General features: G+C 43.9%; 1 protein-coding gene across 1 annotated transcript; it reads left to right on the top strand.

The window, feature by feature from the left end:
• Positions 1–2,121: 2,121 nt before the first annotated feature.
• On the top strand, positions 2,122–5,524 carry LOC133076132 (TSC22 domain family protein 1). The gene is made up of 3 exons (XM_061170579.1): positions 2,122–2,506; positions 2,908–2,959; positions 4,137–5,524. The coding sequence occupies exons 1-3, from the start codon at positions 2,382–2,384 to the stop codon at positions 4,392–4,394; spliced, it is 435 nt and encodes a 144-aa protein (XP_061026562.1). The 5' UTR covers positions 2,122–2,381; the 3' UTR covers positions 4,395–5,524.
• Positions 5,525–10,299: the final 4,775 nt, after the last annotated feature.

The raw sequence follows: 10,299 nt of genomic DNA, 5'->3' as shown, positions 1-10,299 counted from the left end.
CAGTTCAATCACTTCTGCATATTGGTAGCACGTATGCTAATTCAGCAACATGTGCTTTTCTTCCAATAAATAAAATCCAGTTAATTTAGTAATCTTCTTAAACTTCAGTGGGAATTTAAAATTCATTCCTTTATATGACCTTAGAGTTCTGTTTTTTTAAGCTCTTAACTGCAGCTTAAGCGATGCTTTAATTTTTCCTGTGCAGTTGGCATTCCGTTTAAATATATAAATGACTTAATCACATACTTTTAGTGATAACTGTAACTTTCAAAATATAGAAACTACCATGTAGTAAGTAATAATTGTGCCTAGCATTCATAGACATGGAGACCACGTGTCTGCTTCCCAAATTATGATTTTTGAGGTTCCACTTACTCTGTTTCCTTTTACTAAAAATGGGTGCCTTTCCAAAATTTGTATCATGAGATAATATATATTTAATTTTTGTAAATTATAAATATGCCAACACATATTTGAATATCACTTGTTATTCAAAAGCAAAGCCTTAAAATTTAGAGAACAATATGAACCTTACAGTAAAAAAAGGATGATACTGCCTTGGTTTTTTTAACCCAAAAGAGAATTGCCCTTTCATCAGCTACCACATTCACCAGATTTGGTTCCTAACGACTTCAGACAATTTCTAAAACCAAATGCACTCTGCCAACATTGGGTCACCTTCAAAGAATGTCTAAGAGGCTCCATTGGCAACTAAAATTTCCTAAATTAAAGGATGCTGCTTGAGGGAGAATGCTTCTTTGAGAGAAAAGACTCCGTGTGTGTGTTTGTATGTGTGTGTAAATCGAATATGTACATATACATGTTCTATGGTCAGATTTTATGTTGGAATTATTTGTGATGATACAACTTGTTTATGGATTAGTCTTTAGTATTTGTAGTTTTTTTGTTTTCTGTTTTTATAGGATTATACCATTAGAGGGCAGTATTGTAGAGGTTTAAATGTACCTTCTTAAATGTATTGAATTGCAAACTGTTTATAACCTGTAATAAGTGAATTTAAGACCTTAGACTTATAGTATATTAAACTGCAACCTCAATTGATACATCCTTGCAAATATTTTAAATTAATAGAAGAAATTATGTAACGGGTTAAGCTATTTTACACCCAGATCTCTTAATTTTAGTTTAGAGAAGGGAATTATTTGGTCAGTGTGGCCATCAGGGTGACATATATACCTACAGTATTTCAGTTCCTCTGATGTAAGAAGGCTCAAAGGATTGAGTCTTATAGGAATTGCACTTAACATCCAAAAACTTGCCTTACGGACTTAGTGAAAATATATCCATGTGGGTAGGATTCAACCTGTGGATTGATTTTTTTTTTTTTTTTTTCCCCTAGCTATAAATGGAAGAAGGAGGTGCAATTTTAAGGTTTATGGCTCTAGGGACATTTTGAGACCTACCTGATTACATCTGGTGGTTTCCTTTTGGCCTCAATTTGTATATGCCTAGCAAAGAATATGTACTGTTTTTTGTTTCTACACGTAATTGATAAATTCATGGAAAGGTAGAGTCTCTCAAAAAGGAAATGTGATTTTTTTTCCTCTAAAATTCACTGGCTAAGAAAAAAAAAAGTATTATTACAGTATGGTGTTATCCTTATAAATAAAACTGCCTGTAAAATCCTCCAGTTACTGCTGCCTGTAAGAACGAGATAATTGAAATCGAGACACTCGGGCTCCTGCAAGTCTTTAGTGGTGGGACTGGGCATGCCCAGTAGCTCAGACGGGTCTGGTTGCAAATAAGCAGCTTTCGCCGTTCGGCAGCCACGGGGACAGGCAGCTCCAGAGACGGGGTCTGGCTCCCTTAAACGTAAGCACGTGCGGGTTCCCAATCGTATTTTTCGGAGCCCCTCGGCGTTTTCTGCCGGAGCACTGCTCCATCTTTCCTTGATCACGGAGGCTTTGGCGGCCTGCACCCCGGCCCCTTAGACTGCGGCCTGGGCCAGCCCACCCGAGGAGCGGATCGCTGAGCTGGGGGCGGGGTGGGGGTGGGGAGGAAGGCGGGGAAGTGAGGAGGAGGGCGGGGAAGGGACAAGGGGGCGGTTCCAGCGGCGTGCTGGCCAATCGGCGCGGCCCTTCCCTGCATATATTTTGCACGGAGACTGGGAGTCCTAGTCTAGAGCCTGGTGGAGCCCGGCTGCCGACGTGGGAGCCTTCTCCGCACGGTGGTGGGATCTACATCTTCCCGGAATCGCCAAGCCCCAGAAGCCGGGTTTCTTTCAATTAGGGCTGCTGTTTTCTGTTTCTCCCTGAGCTACATAAAGCTAGAAGATTTTTATCTAGCTCAAACAAGGCTGCTAGTATTCCCTCTTTTTTTTTTTTTTTTTTTTCTGCGAGGGTGTTTTTGGCTGCAATTGCATGAAATCCCAATGGTGTAGACCAGTGGCGATGGATCTAGGAGTTTACCAACTGAGACATTTTTCAATTTCTTTCTTGTCATCCTTGCTCGGGACTGAAAACGCCTCTGTGAGACTTGACAATAGGTAAATGTCGGCCGGGATAGTTTTTAAAAATTTACTCGTGAGATACTTGTAATAATGCAGGTGAAAGATAGCCTGGCGAATTCCTTTGTCCATTGCTGAGAGGCTACGGTGACATGGATGTTGCTTTTTGAAATGTTCAGAATAGCCTTCTTTTTGCAGGTCTGGCCAGAGAACAGGCTTTTACCACATTATGTAATTTAGCCTTTGTGGCTGACTAAAATTGGGAAATGTCTGGATATTCATTAGTAAAAGAGTGGCTGGTGTGTTCTGGAGGGTGATATATTACATAGCATTAAAGAATATTGAAAAAATGATGCTAGTAACATCACGGAATTGGGAAATCCTTTTTGTCTTGGATGTTTAAGCTAGATTCCATTTATCGATTTTTTTTTCCTTTTCAGCTCTTCTGGTGCAAGTGTGGTAGCTATTGACAACAAAATCGAGCAAGCTATGGTATGTACTGATTAAAAATCGTTTGTACTAAATGTGGGCACAGTACAAAAAGCGAGGTGTCTTGGGATGGAACAAGCGCATCCATAGTTAAACTGATGATTGCTCTCCATACATTTAGAAATGCCGGCACTGTCTCCATTCTGCTAGCATGAAGCCACATACCACAGCTGCTAAGGAGAGAGAAAGGGGCCCTGAGGGTATTCGATGTTCTTTCCAGGACCGATTTCCCACACCCGTCGGGATTTTGGCGGAGGTTCCCCTTTTTGCTGGGGAATTGCTAGGAAAGCGCTGGCCCGGCGTGTCCTTAGGTCGTGGGCTCATCTCTAGTGATGTGGCTTTACTAGGAATCCTAAGGTTTACCGGGGAGCCGGGAGGGGGGAGGGCCACAGAAGTGGGGATCTCCGGAAGGGGCCTCCTACACCGGGCCCAAACGGATCCCCAGTGATGGAGGCTACTGCACAATGAAAAAGAACCGGAGAAAAGTTTCGCCTTCTCAGCCTGCGCCTGGTTTTCTCCTATTTTTTATTTCCGCCTTGGCCGTTCTTTGTTATTGGAGCAGCGCCTGTGGCTCTTCTCACGGGATTCTCTGCCCACTGTTGCTAGGCAAACTCCGAACCTTTAATTCGGAGCTATAAATAACTCGAGCGCCCATTGGCTGCAACGGCTGCCCAGGTTTCTGTGATGTCAGCTTAATCACGAAAGAGGGGGGGATGGGGGGAGGGAGGAAAATGCGGCAACACGCTCTGTAGGAACTGGCTGCAGCCGGTGCTGAGGGAGGCGGTCTGGCGGGCGGAGGGAGGGACTTGGGGGCGGGGACGCGGCTACCGTTGCTCCGGGGCTGGACAGCCCTGGGCCGGGCTTTTGCACGGAGCCCCAGAGCCCCAGTGCATTTTGCCATCTCGAATAGGAAACTTGAGCGTAGGCATTCCTGGCCAACGGCTGCAAGGAAAGCAAAGGCATTAAAAAGGCTTGATGATTTAGACGTTAAACTGAAGTATTGTACAGTTGTGGTTGTATTCCGGAGATTTCCCCTAGGGCCTGTTAAATGAGCTCTGAAGGCAGGATACGTAAATGGTTAGGGAGAGCCCCGCAAAATGATGCTTTAGATATTCAGAGTCCGGGGAACAGTAAAGAGAAAGTTAAACCTTTTTTTTCCTCTTCTCTCTCTCCCTTTCAGGATCTGGTGAAAAGCCATTTGATGTATGCGGTTAGAGAGGAAGTGGAGGTCCTCAAAGAGCAAATCAAAGAACTAATAGAGAAAAATTCCCAGCTGGAGCAGGAAAACAATCTGCTGAAGACACTGGCCAGTCCCGAGCAGCTTGCCCAGTTCCAGGCTCAGCTGCAGACTGGCTCCCCCGCTGCCAACACACAGCCACAGGGGACCACACAGCCCCCAGCGCAGGCAGCGTCCCAGGGCTCAGGACCAACCGCGTAGCCTCCTGTGCCGCCGCGGAACTGGCTGCTGCTGTCTGAACTGAACCGACCGGAGAAGATGGACTGGGGGGCGTCCGCGTCCACCGTCACCCATTTCATTGCTCGCTGCAAAAGAGACGTGAGACTGACATATGCCATTATCTCTTTTTTCCAGTATTAAACACTCATACGCTTTCGGTTTGAAGAAATTTCTTAAGTTGGGTGAATTAAAGGTTAATGAGAGAATTAGCATGGATATACTGGGACCTCATGCAGCTTGGCAGATCCGTGAGAAATGGTTTCATTCATGCTGAGGAGCTGTGTGCCTTTCCATCCCTCCCCCTGCTCCCCACCCCCCACTGCCAAGAGTTCTTCCTGCTTGCACGTGGTGTACTCCACGGGGTTCGGAAGCAGTGGGGCACCACTGGACTTTCCTCTCTCTCCTCCCCCCGCCCAGGAACTGGACGGGGAGGTGAAAGTCAAGAGTGAAGCTTAGTCTCACCTCAGATGAGGAGAAACATAGTTCACTGTACAAATGACGACTGTCACCAACATTCATAAAAACCAATAGTACTGTGCCTCTTACCAAAACAGTGGATGACACAAAACTATTAGCGTGACTGAACGGTGACAGGTAGCTGGGATCTAGGCTATCTTACCCTGGAGGTTGTTTTGCTTATTGTATATTTGTGTATGTAGTGTAACTTTTGTACAATAGAGGACTGTAACGACTATTTAGGGTGTACAGATTGCAATTTAGATGTTTCACTGGCTGGCTGAAGAGGTGTGGGTTGTCTTTTATATAGAGATCTACGTGAAAAATAATACATGAAGAAAAACACACCTACCTAAAGAGATTTTAAGAATTTGGCACAGTTGGTCACCTTGTGTAATCTGAAATCTTCTAGCTGCTGAATATCTTGAAGTCAGTCCCTGTTCACCGAAGTCTTTTGATTGAGCTGGTTGAATACTTTGAAATATGATCAGTTCTAGCTAATGAAACGGATTTCCCAGTAGGGGTTTCTGCATATTACCTGTATAGTAGTTATCTGCCTATGTTTCTGTGCATGTTCTCTACACAGTTGTAAGGTGTCACTGTATTTAACTGTTGCACTTGTCAACTTTCAATAAAGCATATAAAATGTTCATAAACCAGTGTTTCCATGTTATAGTGTTAACATAATCGCAGTCATTTCCACAACTATTTCCAGATAAAGTTAAAACAATTCGACTAGTAAAATCCTGAAGGGGGATGAAAGGGTTGGGCAAAGTAGTGGTGCTAGTGGTTTGACTGGAGGAGTAAAACGAATCAGACGTTGCGTTCTGTCAGGCAGTAAGGGAAGAGACATAATGAAAGAGGCAAGAGCTTACTTCTTCAGACTAGTTGTGTGACCCGGTCAAGTGGCTTCCCCCGCTCAGGGCTAATGTGGGGTATTGTTGAAAGAGAGAATCTCTTAAGTTCCTCTGTGGTTTTAAAATTCTAGGAGCCCGTGGAAGTTTTAATCTCTCAATGTTTACCAGCTTAGGGGAATGAACCCTTACTCTGTGTATAATCCCAACAAGCAACTCTAGGATCAGAAGATGGGAGTTAGAGAAGCTGATTTCCACTTTAAGAACTCTGTCACCCTAAGTTGGGGTGTCTTTCCTAGTGTGGATTGAGTTCCCAGCTCCTGGGAATTTCCAAGCAAAAGATAGGTTAATTCCAGGGGTTTCCTCTTCTGGGTTTGAGGAAGGAAGGACCAGATAAGCAAGGGAGTCCCTCCCAGTTGATTCCTTAAGACTATAAAATAGGTCAAGATTCAAAACATGATGGAATCCTAAAGCAAATTGGCCCCTGAGAAGTGAGCCTGAGGGGTCCCACTCTGCTGCAGGAGCCACGCCAGCGAGCAGGCAGGGTGGATGTTCAGCACTGCAATCTGCCCCTGCGCCTCAGCAACCGCCCCTCCACCCAGCGGGAGTCAGGTGTTCCCCAGCTCTAAGGCTTACGGAAGCCCTTGCAGGACAGGACTCAACTCTTCGGAGTCCTTCACTTCTCTAATGTAGAACTGCTGAGAGATTGATGGGTGGATGGAGGGAATATCAGAGCTCCCCGAAAAGAACTGGACTGGGTGCATGTGTTACGAAGCTCATAGTAACTGGTGGGGCGACCCATCTCCTGCTGAAGCAGTAAACTGCCGACGGCCTGGGGACGTGGCGGTTGCCATGAAGATGGTTTGGGGAATTTGGAGAAGACTTAAAACAATCTTTGTCGTATTTGTTTGAAGGTTATATAACTTTGACTTAAATAAAGACATACTTAATATAGTAATTCCATTTCCTTTAAAAAAACAACTACTGAATCGAAATCTTTAACCATTTCATCTTTTAGGTTTTTAATGAATATCCTCAAGAGCAAAGGTGGTAATTGAGGAAATTTGACAAGTGTCATGTCAATGTATTATTAAGATAAGGGAGAACTTTCTTCATTGTTTAAAGGAATTTGGGGCCTTTATATTAAAAATGTGAGACGCCTATGACATTTTGGGGGCTGAATATTGTATGTGAAATACGAATGAATTATTAGAATCAAAAGATGTTTTTCCGTACATGTTCATTTTAGTAATTACTAAACACATTTTAAGTGATTGACTTATATTTAAGGATATTTAAGGTAATTTTAATTATTTATTTATTTATGGCTGTGTTGGGTCTTCGTTTCTGTGTGAGGGCTTTCTCTAGTTGCGGCGAGCGGGGGCCACTCTTCGTCGCGGTGCGCGGGCCTCTCTTGTTGCGGAGCACAGGCTCCAGACGCGCAGGCTCAGCGATTGTGACTCACGGGCCCAGTTGCTCCGCGGCATGTGGGATCCCCCCAGACCTGGGCTCGAACCCGTGTCCCCTGCATTGGCAGGCAGATTCTCAACCACTGCGCCACCAGGGAAGCCCTAAGGTAATTTTAAAAAGCATTTTACTATCTGCTTACAGGCCTGATTAGGCCTTTGTTGGCCTGTGGGTTGTTATGTAATTGATTATATCATACTTACGTTATGTGGAGCGGGAGAGAGTTTTAAGGGGGACAGAATGTTGTCCAGCACTGGGTATTCCTGACATCAGCAATTGCAGCAGGAGAGACCGCCATTCAGGGAAGGAGAGACAGAAGGAATTTTACGTGATTTTAATGAATGTTTGCTTTTTGTTTCAAATTAACAATGCTCATAACTCAGTAATTCTGTGCTTTTTTTTTTGCATAGTTTAAAAGCAAAAATCTATTTTTCATTATGTGATAAATACGTAATGCCAGAATCAATTTTAAATTGACACAAGAAATGTATAAAAGTGCATTATAACTGAAATTAGAAATGAAAACTTAATTTCCTCAGACACTGCTCTGCCCTTACTTTATGTAAAATAAGTAGTTGAAGCTATCAGGAGCCTGACTGCTTTTAGCCGTCAACTTGCATTCCCACAGCAGTCATGGCCTAAAGATTAGAAACGGAGGCAGGGAAAATGAAGTTTCCTCCTTCTTAGATAAAATTGCCTGCCACGGAGCCGAGGATGAAGACTTCTGGCTGCCAGGCCTGGCCCTGCAGTAACTAGCTCTTTGACCTTTTGAATGGGACCTCAGACCCACTTTCTCATCTGTAAAATATGGAGTTGGATCAGATCACAAAGATTCTGTCCTGCCTTAAGATGCTACAGTCCTCTGCTTTTTCCAATGACTTTATTTCATTGGAACTTTTTGGGGAGAGTGTGCTGTTTTGTTTGTTCATTTAACTTCTTGGGCTAAAATTAATTTGGTTTTAATCCTAGCTTTGCCAGTTACTAGCTAAGTGACCTTGGGCAGGTTCCTTTACTAACTGGCCTGTTTCCTCATGTTAAAATGGGGGCATGCTATCTCCATAGGGTTTTTTGTAAGTGTAATGCTGGAAAGCCATAAACAGAGAGATGGGTTCAGAGCAAAGTTTCAAGAAATGTTAGCCTTTCTCTTATTTTTGAGTCATTCATCCTCTTGTTTATGTTTATATATATATTTAATTTTGTATTTTTTTCAGGAATAAAGTTGTGGCAGTTTTATTTTCTAATAGCTTTTATTTAGCAGGGATAATAGTAGTGGCTGTTAAAATTTTATTACAAAAACACATTAAAAAATGCCATTTAGAATATGGACAGAAATGGACCATTTCTTCTGTATCTGAAAAATAATACTTAAGGCAGCTATTTGATTTACGTAAGTCAGAAAAAGAATTTACTGGGAATTGTTCATGTTTGAAAGTCATATTGGTAGAAGTAAATACACAATTACAGGTGGAATGTATATCTTAAATTATTAATTTCCTTATGGAAAAAAGTTCTAGGTAAAACAGTGCTATGGAAGGCCAGGCAGACCAAAGTCACTGGGATTAGTAATCAGGCTTTATCAACAGCTGTTTTAAAAGGTTCAGTGGCCATTTTCATTTATTTTTTATTTATTTATTTTTGGCTGCGTTGGGTCTTTGTTGCTGCGCGCAGGCTTTCTCTAGTTGCGGCGGGCGGGGTCTACTCTTCGTTGCGGTGCACGGGCTTCTCATTGCGGTGGCTTCTCTTGTTGCGGAACATGGGCTCTACGCGCTCCGGCTTCAGTAGTTGTGGCTCGCCGGCTCAGTAGTTGTGGCTCGGGCTCTAGAGAGCGGGTTCAGTGGCGCGCGGGCTCAGTGGCGCACGGGCTCAGTTGCTCCGTGGCATGTGGGATCTTCCCGGACCAGGGCTCGAACCCGTGTCCCCTGCATTGGCAGGCGGATTCTTCACCACTGTGCCACCAGGGAAGCCCTCAGTGGTCATTTTAAAGAGTGCAAAAATGACTACACGGTTACAATATAAATCTGTGCTTTAATCCAGGTGTTTTGGACACAGATGTCTGTAGGGTATGACAGAGAAGCCCCTGAGTGAAGTGAGATGGGACCATAGGAAGTGGTAGTGACCGTGGCCTTGGAGAGTGTGCTCCATCCACGCACACGGGGCCTGTGCTCCTCAGCCCCATGCGGTTGTTGCTGGGTGGGAACTCAGGCGCTGTGTTGCCAGATCTTCGCATTTTTCAAGATCCAGAAACCCAGGCTGTGTCTGAAAATTCCGGATTTTTAGACACTGTGTAGACCAAACAAAAGCACAGCTACTCTGCTGATTTGGCCCACAGGCTGCGAGTTTCCGCTCCCTACTCTCTAGATCGGCCTCAAGAACTAGACTCCTGCCCTAAATGGCAACTCGTCCCTTCAGCACAAAATAAAACAAAACCAAACCTCTTCTTTTTTGAGTAGAGAAAATGGGCACAGGCTGTCTGGTAAGCTATGTGTGAATTTACTCAGAGAACGTTTCCTGAGTACCTTCTGTGGCTTGTTCGTTTTACTAGAAGGTAGTGTAGAGCCCCTGCCCTGAAGAGCAGCTCAAGTATTGCCTGTAAGAGAAGTGAGGCACTTTGTTCTCTGGCAAAATTTGCCTTACGTGACATAATACCTGAATCACTCCTTCTCTGTTCCTTTTCAGATGAATCCTTCAGCAAAAATATTTCTGGGAGTTCTTTTAAGAACCGTTGTTAAATTGGTAGCAATTCCTCAGGGTAGTATAACCCCTCCGCTACATTTTATAACTGACTGATGTAAGGACAAAGACGGTGTTTGCAGATGTGTGTGCTACAAGCTTATATCACACATGCCCCAAATTTCCAGGAATAACATGTATTTCAGTAAAACAATCTGCCCTATTGAATCAAGTACACTCAAGCATCCCCTGATAGTGGTTTATAGTCAATGCAGACGAGGGGACCAAGAAAACAGAAGACTGAGTTTCTCTCCTTAAGAGGAGAGAGAGGTGGAGACATTAGGGTGACCCACTGTACTGGTTTGCCCAGGGATTGAGGGCGTTTCCGGGAAGTGAGACTTTCAGTGCTAAAACCAGGAAAGTCCCAGGCAAATTGGGAC

Source organism: Eubalaena glacialis, chromosome 16 (genome assembly GCF_028564815.1).
Source record: "Eubalaena glacialis isolate mEubGla1 chromosome 16, mEubGla1.1.hap2.+ XY, whole genome shotgun sequence".
In the NCBI taxonomy this organism is placed as follows: domain Eukaryota; kingdom Metazoa; phylum Chordata; class Mammalia; order Artiodactyla; family Balaenidae; genus Eubalaena; species Eubalaena glacialis.
This window is presented reverse-complemented; position numbering and strand designations above follow the sequence as displayed.

Bases quoted from the DNA above. Each gene is read 5' to 3' on its own strand.
- LOC133076132 (XM_061170579.1), top strand. From the start codon at position 2,382: ATGAAATCCCAATGGTGTAGACCAGTGGCGATGGATCTAGGAGTTTAC. The intron at 2,507-2,907 runs GTAAATGTCGGC...TTTCCTTTTCAG, and splicing joins TCTGTGAGACTTGACAATAG to CTCTTCTGGTGCAAGTGTGG. The intron at 2,960-4,136 runs GTATGTACTGAT...TCTCCCTTTCAG, and splicing joins ACAAAATCGAGCAAGCTATG to GATCTGGTGAAAAGCCATTT.